General features: G+C 41.2%; 1 protein-coding gene across 2 annotated transcripts in view; it reads left to right on the top strand.

Annotated features, from left to right (window-relative positions):
- LOC149462796 (ras-specific guanine nucleotide-releasing factor RalGPS1-like) overlaps nt 1-15,001 on the top strand; it is a 160,703-nt gene that overhangs the window by 92,448 nt on the left and 53,254 nt on the right. For both annotated transcript variants that reach the window (XM_089676314.1, XM_089676313.1), the window contains one exon: nt 12,727-12,882. In XM_089676314.1, the coding sequence (XP_089532440.1) occupies nt 12,826-12,882 (57 nt within the window). In that variant the 5' untranslated portion in view covers nt 12,727-12,825. The remainder of the gene's footprint in view (nt 1-12,726; nt 12,883-15,001) is intronic.

Genomic DNA, 15,001 nt, shown 5'->3' with positions numbered 1-15,001 from the left:
TTCAATGGCAAATGCCAATTGAGCTCTGTGGTGCCGGGCGGTGAGCACAGGGCCCGCTAGATGACGTTGGGCCCACAGGCAACCCTCATGTAGTCTGTTTCTGATTGCTTGGTCAGAGATATTCACACCAGTGGCCTGCTGGAGGTCATTTTGTAGGGCTCTGGCAGTGCTCATCCTGTTCCTCCTTGCACAAAGGAGCAGATACTGGTCCTTCTGATGGGTTAAGGACCTTCTACGGCCCTGTCCAGCTCTCCTAGAGTAACTGTCTCCTGGAATCTCCTCCATGCACTTGAAGATTGTGCTGGGAGACACAGAAAACCTTCTGGCAATGACACATATTGATGTGCCATCCTGGAGGAGTTGGACTGCCTGTGCAACCTCTGTAGGGTCCAGGTATTGCCTCATGCTACCAGTAGTGACACTGACCCTAGCCAAATGCAAAACTAGTGAAAAACAGTCAGAAAAGATGAGTAGGGAAAAAAATGTCAGTGGCCTCCACCTGTAAAACCATTCCTGTTTTGGGGGTGGTCTCATTGTTGCCCATCTAGTGCACCTGTTGTTAATTTCAATAACACCAAAGCAGCTGAAACTGATTAACAACCCCCTCTGCTACTTAAATGACCAGATCAATATCCCTGGAGTTTAAGTGACTTAATTATATACTCTGATTAAAACGTGTTCCTTTAATTTTTGCGCAGTGTATGTTAGGAGTTCCTCATAGAATGCTTTGGTCAATCGTGTCAGAGAGTAGCGGTATGTTCTTCCAGAAGATGTTTGGCACAAGACACAAAAATGAAACTTTTGGTCCAGTCCCACCAAATATTTGCTTTTCAGTTTTTGTATTAACACAGTTGTGGTTTGCTAAAAAAACAAAAAAACAACTTTGCTTAACACCCTGTTACACATTCCCACTTTCTTTTTTTTTTTGATCTACAGGAAACCGTAACATTTGTTATGGGTCTTTGTTAGTTTTTGTTCTTAATATTACAAAACTAAAATAGAAAAAAGCAAAAATCAGCGTCTAAATATGACTAAAAAAGAGGCTTGAGGTCTTATTGTATATGCCGCATGGCTGCTGCTATTTCCTGTAATAGTAATCATAGGCTGCAGTCATATGTTGATCAGTGGTATTCTTATGTATTGTTTGTGTGTAGAGGGAATTGGTTTAGCATTGTGAATTATTGTTTTGTTTGTCTGCCAATTTCAGAACTGCTATCTATATGCTATTGAATTGGTTTAAGTTGTTTGGCTTTGAAGAATCTGTGGTTGTGCTGAGATCACCATTTAATTTAAATAACTTAAAGTGAACTTTTGAAGAAACCTAAAGTTTCAACTAACCACTTTAACTGGGAACTGGCAGCATAAGTACCTCACCTATTTTAATGTGTAATATTTGTCAGTACAGCAAAGGAAAGCTGGCCCTAGAGAGAGAAATTCTGCCAGTTCAGCAAGGAGTGGACGGATTTTGATCTATGTGTGTCCATGCCTCTTCTACAGAAGTTGGTCATTTGATGGACTTTTGTGAGAAGGACTTATTGGGAAAATTTCTCTGTTAGCCAGCTGCAGTCATTGATCATTGTATTCTGACAGGGGAGAGTCCCAGTGGAATGGGGGGATTCCTCCATCCACTGCACTTTTGTGGAAGTAGGAATCCATTTTTGTTTTTTTTTTCTCTCCATTCAGCTGGCTGTTGAAAACGAGTAATCTATGGCCATCATAAGGAGCCTTCCTAAAATGTTGATGATTTCTCATTGAAGCACTTCTTGCCTTCATTCCAAAATGTAAAGGCCAGTACCTGAGTGGCTTGTTGGCAGACCCAGGTGGGAGGCAGTGTTTGCTTTTTTCCTGTGAATGGAAATAACATTTTTGAGAAAGTAAATGTTTGCATAGGTGTCTAAGTAGGTATTTGGGCTGTGTGCACTGACAGATGTTGAAGCGGACTTTCACCAGGTAAATTAACCTTTTCTCTTTTTGTTCCTCCTTCCTCCCTATTACAGGTCTGGAAAATGTTTTATTATTGCCAAGTATAGCCCAGTTTTCTGTGTTACAAGGCAGCACTTCTCGCTTTTTTACCTAGCAGAATGTTTGTACACACCATTACTGCCTCTTCAGATTGCCATGTCAGACATTCCCAGGAGACCATTTTATTGAAGTTTTTTTCATGCCACAAGATTATATGCATGTGCAGAAGTGGCGCTGTGCTCTGCCAGGCATTCAGGACCCTGCAGAGACCATGGAATATCTGCTCATGAGACGATCAATCGTGCAGTCTTGGATGTCATGCAGATGAATCCCAGTGCATACGCTGACATGCGGTGGGTCTCTTCCAGGTCCCCAAATAGCAGTAAAAGATCTGTGCACACACTGGATTTTTACAATGTAGGGAGGAAGAGCAGCAGGGGGAGGATAATAAAGCAAGGAAAAGTTCCCCAGGCCAATTTTCAGCTTTCCATGCTGTTGTACTTTGACAATTGCGTGGTCATGCAACACTGTGCCCATATGAATTTTTTTTTTCCACACAAATAGAGCATTCTTTTGGTGTTATTTAATCACCGCTAGTTTTTTTTTTTTTTTTTTTTACTTTTTACTAAACAAAAAAAATACCAAAAATTTTGAAGAAAAACTCATTTCCCTTCATTTCTGTTATAACATTTTGCTGTATATTGTTCATTAATTTAGGCCGAAATGTACTTTGCTACATTTCTTTGAAAATAACAAATCAGTGTATATCATTTATTCTGTAGCAGAGTTAGTCCACAAACTATGGTGTGTGTATATATTTTTTGTTTTTTTTGTTTTTTTTTCTTAAGATGTAATTTTTATTGCAGTTTTTTTGAAAATGAAGAAATAATACAAATTATGATAACATTTTTATTGTTTTTTAACATAGTGTCACCAGTGCAGTACAGTGCCATCATTTAACTGGTGTGGTGGTGATCAGGGACACTGACTGGTAACAGTGCACTATATTGCCAAACGTATTGGGACACCCCTCCAAATCATTGGATTTAGGTAGTCCTAACCTCCATGTGGCCACCTCCATGGCCACAGGTGTATAAAATAAAGCACCTAGGCATGCAGACTGCGTCTACAAACATTTTGTGAAAGAATGGGTTGCTCTCAACTCAGTGAATTCAAGCGTGGTAATGTGATAGGTTGCCACCTGTACAATAAGTCCATCCATGAAATTTCCTTGCTACTAACCCTTATTGTGTACCTCCAGAGTTTTGACCCATGATACATTTCTTTAGCTATCTCCAGGTTTATCCTCTTGTCGAGGGGAGGACGTGTACCCGGCCATATCTATATGTCCTCCATTTTTTTTTATGTGCCATAGTGCCTTTGTGATTGGACAATATGAACACCTATGCACTTGTTATGGAAAAAAATTCTCAAAAACGATTTGAAAATAAATTTTCCATGCTACTAAATATTCCACAGTCAACTGTTAGTGGAATTATAACAAAGTGGAAGCAGCTGGAACACATCAACAACTCAGCCACGAAGTGGTAGGCCACGTAAAATGACACAGCGGGGTCAGCATATGCTGAATCATACAGTGCGCAGAAGTCACCAACTGTCTGCAGAGTCAATAGCTAAAGACCTCCAAACTTCATATGGTCTTCAGATTAGCAGAACAGTAGTGTGTAGAGAGCTTCATGGAATGGGTTTCCATGTCCAAGCAGCTGGATCCAAGCCTTACATGTCCAAGCATCTGCATCCAAGCCTTGCGTCACCAAGTGCAATGCAAAGCGTCGGATGCAGTGGTGTAAAGCACGCCACCACTGGACTCAGCAGAGCAGTGGAGATGTGTTCTCTAGAGTGACAAATCTTGTTTCTCTGTCTGGCAATCCAATGGACGTGTCTGGGCTTGGCAGTTGCCAGGAGAACGGCACTTGCCTGACTGCATTGTGCCAAGTAAAACGTTTGGTGGAGGGAGAATTACTGTTTGGGGTTTTTTTTCAGGGGTTAGGCTTGGCCCCTTATTTCCAATGAAGGGAACTCTTAAGGCGTCAGCATACCAAGACATTTTGGACAATTTCATGCTCCCAACTTTGTGGGAACAGTTTGGGGATGGCCCCTTTCTGTTCCAACAGTACTGCACACCAGTGCATAAAGCAAGGTCCATAAAGATGTGGATAAGCAAGTTTGGTGTGGAGGAACTTGACTGGCCTGAACAGAGTCCTGACCTCAACCCGATAGAACACCTTTGGGATGAATTAGAGAATAGACTGTGTGCCGGGCCTTCCACATCAGTGTCTGACCTCATAAATGTGCTTCTGGAAGAATGGTCAAAATTCCCATAGACACACTCTTAAACCTTGTGGACAGCCTTCCCAAAAGAGTTGAAGCTGTTATAGCTGCAAAGGGTGGGCCAACTCAATATTGAACCCTACGGACTAAGACTGGGATACCGTTAATATCCATGTGCTTGTAAAGGCAGACGTCCCAATACTTTTGGCAATATAGTGTATGCTAAAAAAACAAAAACTAAACTTTTTTACCACATTAACACTGTACTACTCTGCGGAGGTGATCAGGAATGTTGTTTTTTGTTTTAACACACTAAGATTGCTTAGAATCGTGAATTTTACAGTTGTAAGCAACCATTTTTTTCTGATTGAAAACCATTCAGTGTTTACTATTGTGATTGGCCACAGCTTATCATGTGGTATTGATGGGCTGTGATTGGCCCTGTCTGTACCATGTGACCACTTACAGAGCTCATCACAATAGTACACAATGAAAGGCATGAATCAAAGTCTTTCTTTGTGTACAGTTGTGTGATCCGTGATTGGCCACAGCGATTACATGGTACCGTCAGTGGGCCTATACAGTGATCTGTCATCGGCTGTGTGCAGTGGACACGTGAGAGATTGCGCCGGAGCACAGCCCGATCCTGGTAGGACTTTGTATAAAGTCCTCCCAGGATAATAGGGCTCCCGCCTGGCCCTCATATTACAGTAGGCCGGGCAGGAAAGGGTAAAATAATGCATTTGGGTGTTTCAGGCTGCTGCACTGTCTGTCGTATTTCTGACTGCTGTTCACACTGTGTGCTGTACATTGTGTAGAGTACTCCTGGCATCTGTGGATGTAGGCCGCTTCAAACCATTCTATCCTTCCTATGTAATCCCAGACAGACTCCATGATGTTGAGATCAGGGCTCTGTGGGGGCTAAACCATCACTTTAAATTTTGACTCTTTGGTCCAGAGCCCCTGCTGCCCTTTTTCCTCACCCCATGTCCTATGTTTTTGTGAATAGGGCATGGAAACAAGGCTAAGACTCAACTATTCAGGAAAACACAGGAACTGGGGTGCAGGAAAATGGCAGCAGGTGCTCTGGACCAATGAGTCAAAATGTGAAATGCTTGGCTGTAGCAGGAGGGAGTTAGTTTGCCGAAGGGCTGGAGAGCAGTACTATGAGTGTCTGCAGGCAACAGTGAAGCTTTATGGAGGGTCCTTGCAAGTCTGGGCTGCATGTCTGCAAATAGAGTTGGAGATTTGGTCAGGATCAATGGTGTCCTCAGTGCTGAGAAATACAGGAAGATAATTATCCATCATGCCATCACAGAGGCGTGTGATTGGCCCCAAATTTATTCTGCAACAGGACAATGACCCCGCACATACAACCAATGTCATTAAATACTATCTTCACTGTAAAGAAGAATAAGGAGTCCTGGAAGTGATGATTTGGCCCCCACAGTGCCCTGATCTCAACATCGAGTCTGTCTGGGATTGATTGAGGAGACAGAAGAATTTGAAGCAGCCGATATCCATTGAAGATCTCTGGTTAGTTCTCCAAGATGTTTGGAACAACCTACCTGCTGAGTTTCTTCAAAATCTGCCTTCAAACCAGCATCCATACTGCTAGGTGCACTTGCACACAAAGGGTGGTCACACCAAATATTTGATTTTGATTTCTCTTCTGTACATTTACGGTACTTTCCATTTTGTTAAAGGATAAAAATAAACAATTAACTCTTCTATTTCTGAAAGTATTAATTTACAGCATTTTTTTCACACCTGCTTAAGACTTTTGTACAGTACTGTATACATCACAAGCTGTACATTAGAGGACTGTTCTGAGCTCATTCACAATATGACCGGTGCATTTCACCTACTTCAAGGCCTCAGGCAGGTTTTACATTCCCATAGACGTGAACAAATGTACACATGCATAGACATATAGAGGTAAATAGAGTGTATTTTTTTTTTTTGTGTTGAAGCTGTAATGTGCTCCTTGATATATCTGAAATCCAGTGGATCTCAATATGTGCACTGTGGTTCTGGGTGGTCAGTTTGCTCTCTAATCCTCCAGCTGCAGAGATTAAACCCTCCTGCCAGCAGTGCAGCTGTAATATTCTGATTGCAGAGAGCCAGGCAAGTGTCTGGAAAGGGAGCGAGAGCAGTGAGGACATAAACCTAAACGAACTTAATCCATCCTGTCTACTTAGTAAAATGAGATGGTTTTCAACAGGGTACATACATGTGCAGTGACCATATCTTTCTAATAGGTCTTTGGGGTGGAAATGTGATTTCTGGTACGGAATACCTTTCAGGTACATCTACTTATCACATTGTAAATTCTGTATCACAAAAGTTGAAAATAGCCATTACCTTTTTTCCCGGAATTAAGAAGGTGTGTGTTCTTGACTGCTTCATTGTACAAAATGTACCAAAAGCATGTTATATGTGGTGCAGTATAGCCATCAATTAGATTTAATCCAGGAAGGTGCCTTTCATTTATTTTCCAACAAAGATTTTATTAAAAGGTATACATGTTTACAAACATCAGGAATGTATATCCATTTTAAGACCAGGCCTTTTCTGACACTTTTTGTTTACATGTAAAAAAAAAAATCTGTATTTTTGCTAGAAAAACCCCCCAAACATATATTAGCAGAGACCGTAGAGAATAAAATGGTGGGTTTCGCAATGTTTTGTCACACAATATTTGCACAGTGGTTTTCCTGTGCAAATTTATCAGAAAAAAATACACTGTAATGAACTGTAATGCAAATAAACACAATGTAACAGGCGATTTTTTTTTTTTTTTTTTTTTAAATAAATAAAAGGTGGTGTTATGACAAGTAAAGAGATGCCTAACGGTATGCTTCAAAATTGTGCACATTCTTGTCGCTAAACTACAGTATTTAAAAAAAATCTCCATAGTCAATGCTTTAAAAGCTTTTACAGGGGACACATTATCTGTTAGACCTCAGATGTCTCCTCTGTCCTTAAAATGGTTGTAAAGGCTAAAGGTTTTTTACCTTCATGCATTCTATGCATGAAGGTAAAAAATCATCTCTGTGCAGCATCCTGCCAGCCCCCCCCCCCCTTCCCCTCCAATACTCACCTAAGCCCCCTCGATCCAACATTGCAGTCTCTGCTATCCCATTGGCTCCCACTGCTGTCCATCACAGCCAGTGAGCTATTGAGAAGTGGGGGGCAGGGCAGAGCCATGGTTCTGTGTGAATGGACACACGGAGCAGCGGCTGGGGAGTGCGCATGCTCAGGTGCCCCCATAGCAAGCTGCTTGCTGTGGGGGCACCCGATCAGAGGGAGGGACCAGGAGCGTTGGTGGGGGACACTAGAAGAGGAGGATCCGGGCTGCTCTGCAAAAGCACTGCACACAGCAGGTAAGTACTGACTTTTTTTTTTTAATTTAAGCCTTTAGCAATCACTAGCACCAAGATCGCTATGATCAAATGCTTTCCCAAAGCAGAAATGGCTTTGCTGGCATCTGGAGAAAGTGGAAGTGACAAAATTCTTGTCTCTTTCGGTTTCATATACCATAAAGATGTCCGGGGACATGCTGATCCCTGATCAGCTCTATGGTAAGTTATCGGCTTCGATCCAGGCTTGCTATTGGGATGGAAGAGGCGTGGGTGTAGGGGAGAAACACAACACCTCCTGCCGCCTGTAAAAGCAATCCAGTTGCTAACTAGCTGTTCGAATGCCTTTTACAGAAAAGATGTCTGCCGCCTGAGAGAAATAACAATATCTTGATGCCTGCAGCTATAGGCATCATCCCATTATGACATCTTGAAGTGCCAACATAGATATACGTATTATGGTCTTCAAGTGGCTATTCAAACGTACATAATATAGACAGTTGCCTGACCTATAATTCACATAATCATATTGACATAACCACACATAAACAACCATATGAGAGGCGGGGCTCCCTTGGAAAGGTCAAGAATTTTGAACTATGTAAATGGCACCATGCTGCAGGTAGTTATTGTTGCTAATGTTTGTGAGTTTGTAAAATGATAGGGTAGATAGTGGGGTCAATTTATGGTTTGTCAGGTCAGGCCTGTATGAGTAATGGCCCGGCCAAACCCTCTCTTCGACCATATGTTCGTAATTATTATTACTTATGGATGGAGGTCTTCAGGTTCACTACCTGAATGTTGCTTTTGTTTTTTCTTTGTTTTTTTTTTTTGTTTTATTGTTTTTTTAGTGTAATAGGAATTTACCTTGCCAATCCAAACTGGTGTTCTGACTGAAGAATGAAAAAGATAGGGGTATTATGGAGAATGGTGAGAAAGAGAAGATGGCAGCACAGATAAAGGAGAGAGGGTGGGTATCTAATGGGGATAAGAATGGAGGGTTACAGGCATTGTGAGGAAGAGTGGTCTCCCAAGGGTGGTCTCCCTCCACCTCTAGCAGGTCTCAGCCCCTGTGAGTCTCCAAACTCTGAGCGGCCGACTTGGGACATAAAGTTACAAGAATTCAGCTAAGGTGATGATGAACATTGTTATTTATTTGTCATTTTATGGTATATCCAGTGAGTCAACATTGTAGTAAACTTGGTTAGTCTGTCGTATGTTATGTGAGAAATTTCATCCATGTCTGCTTATTAAGTGTGGTGAACCATTCCTTTAGTCTAAGTGTTGGGTTTCTATCACCAGTGGATTGACACATACATCCTAGCCATGCTGTCCAGCATGGGGGGCGACTCTCAGGTTGTTTGGTTTTTGGAGGACTTTTACATTTTCAAGTTTTTGTCAGGGCAATAAAAAATGTAAAACGTCACTTCAATACAGACACATTTTCACATTTTATTCAATTAAAGACCGTTCAGCATTAGTAAAGCCCAACTCTAACCTCATCTATTTTTATGGCTTAGAACCAACAACAGATTTTATATGCTTCTCTTTCAGATTTCCCCTCACTTGTTCTATCACCTGTGTAGGAAGTGAGGGACACAGATGGCAATTAAAACCAAATCAGTTCTAGGCCTCCCCCCCCCCCCCCCTCTTCCCCTCTACATTAAGAGGGCAAAACTTGGTGTATGCATGCAAACCTCAGCTAGTTCATAAACCTCTTTTGAGCATTGTAATTTGCTGCAGTTTCTCAGACACAAGCAGATTTGTGGCCTGACATATTTGGCATCTTACTCGACACAATCTAATTGTTATTATGGTGTGTTTTCTATGTATTAAAATTAATTTTAGTGTATATTTACTGAATAGAGGTTTGATAAATAGTAGCAAAAATATCTTGGCTGCTTACAAAAAAAATTTACAAATTGCATGCAGGACAGTTTTTTTTCCTTTTTTTGTTTGCACAGGATTATAGGTGTTGATTTCTATAAACATGTTTAGGTAAGCAGACTAGATTTCATTTTTCACTTCTGGTCTTTCATTTTTGTACACCATTCAAAGTTGGTTTGGATTCTAGAGAGCAGACTGTAGCATCTCTGGTTCTTTGCCTGATTTATGTCTTGTGTGTTTGGCTTGTATATAAGGAGTAACAGTCTGCTACCACCGGGTGGTGCTGTTAGCTTGAGAACTTTGCACCCTGTTTATTCCGTCTGCAGGACTATGGTAGATCTTTCCTAGCTATGTGTAACCATGTGATTGCTATTTACTTATAATAGTCTTCAATTATCAGGCCTATAATGTTAAAGGAATGTTGCATGCAATGGAACATGTGCCTGCATTGCTAAAAGGGACACTAAGCATATTTTCATAATCTCATTTCAGTAAGTCTCTAAAATTGTTCATGTATTATCGTGTAATAGCTTTAAAGGAATGGTAAATATTTAGGCACACAGTCACGTGATAGAGAGTATGGGACTTCACTCCTACAGTAATAGCAGGTCTGCTCCTCTGCTTCAACTGGAACATTGATTTACAGTGCTTCCTGGTGGTGCCTTAGTTTGCAGTGCTGTTATTGTGGATGGCACTCGACTGGCGATGGGCATGCATTCACTGTTTTTGGCAGCACACCACAACTCATGTTAGTACATTGCCACACTCTGTGTTGCAATGCTTTGTATGTGTGTTGTGTTGAAACTTGTTACCGAAAATAGATAATGTGTACGGATCCTAATAGAGCATGCTCATCACAGGGCGCCTGCTGACACTCTTCAGCCAGGGAAGAAACGCACTGCGGCGGTTCCTGAAATGGCCAATCCAGTAAGGCTCAATCTGTAGCCTGGTGGTTGAGAACCCCTGGGCTAGAAGCCTGCATTATAAAGTATTTACAGAGAAATTTTGTTAAAGTGTGTTGTGTTTTTTTTTTTTTTTTTTTTAACAGCTGGCGTTTTTGCTAACATTTAGATTTATATATGAAAAATATAATACAAAGGGGGTTTTTTTCATACGTTTATTTTAAGGAAAGTGTTAGTTTATTGTAAGAGTACATTACATACATACACTTTAAAGGACAACTTTACTCTCCCAATAAATTGTTGTTCCCATTTAACTTTATGTTGAGCTAACATGCTTAAAAGCCCAGCAGATCCAGCATTTTGTCTTTCTCTGGCACTGCTTACACCCCGCGTCACCATCTTCCTTTTTTTACATCACAGGAAGATGGCTGTTTCTTCCTGGTTCTGGCTGTCCAGTCCACCCCTCCTTTCCCTCCAATGATGTGACACTAGATATTGCACAGACACAGGATTTGGCATTGTGCCTTTTTGCATATCATTGAATGGTGGAAAGTAATGCCTCCTGGAATATCGACCTCGCACATTCAAGAGGGTATCCTCATCCAGGGGCATTACTTTTTCTTTTCATAGAACAATATGTAAGTGAACACAGCCCCAGATCCCTGGCAGCGCATGTGCCAGATATGGAGCAGCTTTTGTTTGCATATTTGTTCTTTGAGGAAAATACATCATCCTGGTATGTGATGTTAATATCCCCGGAGGCTTCAGGAGAAGACTAAAATGTCATTCTCATTGAGGCAAAACTGGAGGCAGGGTAAACTAAAGAAAAAAAACAAAAACCCCTGAAGTTCACCTTTAAAGGCAGCATTTCATTGTCTGCAGTCAGTATGTGGTTTTATGTACAGTTGTCAGTGTAGTAGCTCTTTCTTGACTCTTGTGTTTTTTTTTTTGTTTTTGTTTTTTTTTTAGTCCTTTTAAATGTTTAAAGCTGACTTAAAATTAACTTCCATTTTAATTTCTCATCTAATTAGCACAAAAAAAGGCTCTGCTTCCGACGATGGCTCCCGCCTTCTGTCTGCTCCAGTGCTTTGACAGTTCTTAAATAGGTAAGGGGTGTGGCCACCCAGGGACATCACCCAAGTGACCCCGCCCCATGTGACATCATTGATGTCACATGGGGTGGAGTCACATGCGTGATGTCCTTGGGTGCCCCCCCCTTACCTATTTAAGAACTGTCAAACCACTGGAGCAGGCAGCCGGCAGGAGCCATAGTTGGAAGCGGAGCCATTTTTTAAATCTTTTTGTCGGGTCGACAGCGGTCACCGTGATTAATGTTTGGATCTACTGTGGGGGACATTATTTTAGTTTTTTCTTCTAATAAAGGACCGTGTCCTGTCTTTTTTCACACTACACTTTGTTTTTTGTGCATGAGTATCCGGACCATGTACCCTATATTCATTCACATAGTAGGGGGGGCTGGGATCTGGGTACCGATAAGTACCCTGCCCGCAAACCCCCACAGCCACCAGCCAGGGTTGTGGGGAAGAGGCCCTTGTCCCCATCAACACAACATGGGGACAATGTGCTTGGTGGGGGGGGGGGAGCCCATGCTGCGGGCATGTGGGCTGGTATGGTTCAGGAGGGGGCGTTTGCTCCTCCCGCCCCCCCCCCCCCTTCCTGACCTGCCGGCCTGCATACTCAGATAAGGGTCTGCTATGGATTTTGGGGGGGAAACTCCCAAGCCATTTTTTTTTTTTTTTTAATTTTGGCATGGGAGTTCCCCTCAAAATCCATACCAGACCCGAAGGACTTGGTATGGATGGGAGGGGGGACCCCATCCCGTTTTTTTTATTTATTATGGTGCCGGTTTTTAAATGTAACTACCGCTTTTTATTTTTTTTTCTTCACTATAGCTTAGAGATTCAGCTGTCACTTTCCCCCCAGCTAAAAGAAAGAAAGTTTCCTTTTAGTTTATTTCCTGAAGTTAAAAGAAACAAAGCTTCCTTTAACTCTGGGGAAAGTGACAGCTAATTCTGTGAGCTATAGTGAAGAAAATAAAAAGCCGGAAATTGCATTTAAAAATCTGCACCGACATACACTTCATATTGCTAAAAAAATTTGTAAGTCGAGGTATTATTTTCAATGGATTTTCATTCGTAAACCAAAAATTACAGTAACCTAGGCATGTGTAAACCAAGGTATACCTGTATTTACTAGAACTGATAAGCTAGCAATTGTTCTTCATGTTTCTTTAGTCTAAAGTTATAGTCTTTATTCAATGTTAACGGAATTGTTTTTTCTCCTATGCGTTTTCGTCGCAGGATGATGATGATAATGATGCTCTTGCGTCCGTGGAGATGAGATGATCAACATTCCACGCTCACTTCAAGGAGGGAGCAAGCACTAATGGTGCTGGAAGAATGGACCTAATGAACGGACAGTCGAGCAATGCTGCTGTCACTGCTAATGTTTCTGAGGTAAACGACATAATTTAATGTGAATAATTTCTAGTCACAGTTGGGAAAAATGTATTTATATTATATTATTATCTGAAAAGTATATGGCAACATTTTAAAAACCCAACATTAAAGTGGTTGTAAAGGCTGAAGGTTTTTTTTACCTTCATGCATTCTATTCCCGAAGGTAAAAAAACTGCTGCTTCCCCCCACAGTCCCCCCAATACTCACCTGAGCCCACTTTCAATCCAGCGATATGCATGGGAGCCTCAGCTGTACTGGGTCTCTCTCTCCTCGTTAGTTGAGGCCTAGTGCTGTCAGTCACACCCAGTGAGCCAAAGAGGAGAGAGCTGGGCCGGGGCAGAGCCACGGCTCTGTGTCTTATGGACGCATAGAGTGGGGCTAGAAAGCGAGCACATATCAGTGCCCCAATAGCAAGTGGCTTGCTATTGGGGGCACTAATCAAAGGGAGAGGATCCAGGAGCATTCGCCAGGGACCCAAGAAGAGGAGGATGGGGGGGGGGGCTTCTGTGTGCAAAACCATTGTCAAGTATGATGTGTGTTTTTTTTTTTTTTTTTTTTTTTTTTAATTTTATTTAACAGAGTTTAATATCACTTCAAGTGCATTGGGAAGCCACATTTGCTGTTTCACTGTTTGGGCACTGCTTCCTGCTTTTCAGCAGTACAAAATGATTGTGCTTTACTACATTTTTTACAATGTAGTGTTTTGCAACGTTTAGTCACTTGTGGAAAAGATGCTGTAAAGTGAAGATGCTTTCAAAATAGTGAAATTTTATCTGAAATTTATTTAATATATTTCAATAAATGTAATGTCTCCCTCCATTATGTAAAGCGCTGAGCAAACTGTCGGTGCTATATAAGTCCTGTATAATAATAATAATTTAAAAATGTATTTGAAGTTTATCAATTAACCACCTACAAAGTGCATAAGCAGAAAGATACCTAAATCAGATCAATATTTGGTGTGTCCAGATGTGCTGTCCAAGCTCTTCTGCAGAATCATAAAGAAACAGGCAATGTTGAGGACCAAAAATGCAGTGGTCACCAAGGAAGCTTCGGTCAGCAAATGAGCCAACATATGCTGACTTCCCTTTGCTAGTGAAAGGAGTCAAGTGGCACTAGTATCTCACATATAACAGAAATCAGTGGGACTCATTTAGTGTCTAGGCACACTAGACGCAGAAACAATTGGCAAAACCTCTGGCAGAAAAGCGGCAGAAAAATGCTCACAGTGGCTCTTATTGCATAAGAGTTTAGGAGAGTTTATGGGAATTTGCATTTAAAACCATTTTTTTCCTTAACATTCCCCTTGTTTTTCAATATATACTTGAAAATGCTGAACATGCAAAAGTGTGTGTGTGTGACGTCCTAATGTGAATGGACTCATTAGGTTGAGCTGCTTCTACAGGCAGTATTAAAAAATGTGAAGCACCTGTAGAAGCAGCATTTTTTTAAGCCTCACATGCATAGACCCTTAGGTCTGGTTCACAGCAATTTTTTTTATTGCTTTTTGCAGAAACGCACTACAGTCCATTTAACATGGTTGGGACATGTTCACATCTATGCCTTTTTTTTTTTTTTTTTTTTTTTTTTTTTTGCTGCTGGATTTTTGGAAAGGGTCAGGGACTTTTTTAAATGCAGAAAGCAGCATTTTTGCTTCAATAGAGTTCAATGTAGATGCTGCTGAAACCCATGTAGTGCGTTTTTGCTGTGTTTTTTGTGTTTTTATTCTGCCCAGCAACAAAAACCTTTCCCCTTTAACAAAAAAAAAAGCTGAAAAAAAAAAACGCAAATGCGGCGAAGACGTGTGTGTAAAAGTGAAATGCAAAAAGCATTGCAAAAACGGTTCATTGCAAAAACAGATCAAAAGCAAAGTGCATTGGTGTGAAACAGGCCTTATAGTCATCAGGAAAAGTCTTGTTAGAAGTGGTCTTCACAGAAGACTTGTGGCTTAACAGCTACATCTCTGGTGTGGAAACAAGGCGAAGCGACTTTCCTATGTACAGTTGTGTTCAAAATAATAGCAGTCAGACATCACTAACCTGATCAATCTCTGTTTTTGGTAGAAATGATATTTCTACATGGCAAATAATTTACTAGCAGGTGTAGTAAAGTAATA

The sequence above is a fragment of the Staurois parvus genome, unplaced genomic scaffold, assembly GCF_062004578.1.
Source record: "Staurois parvus isolate SC_StPar_1 unplaced genomic scaffold, SC_StPar_1.0 ptg000166l, whole genome shotgun sequence".
NCBI lineage: Eukaryota > Metazoa > Chordata > Amphibia > Anura > Ranidae > Staurois > Staurois parvus.
Note: the sequence above shows the minus strand (reverse complement) of the source record. Positions and strands in the feature narration are given on the sequence as shown.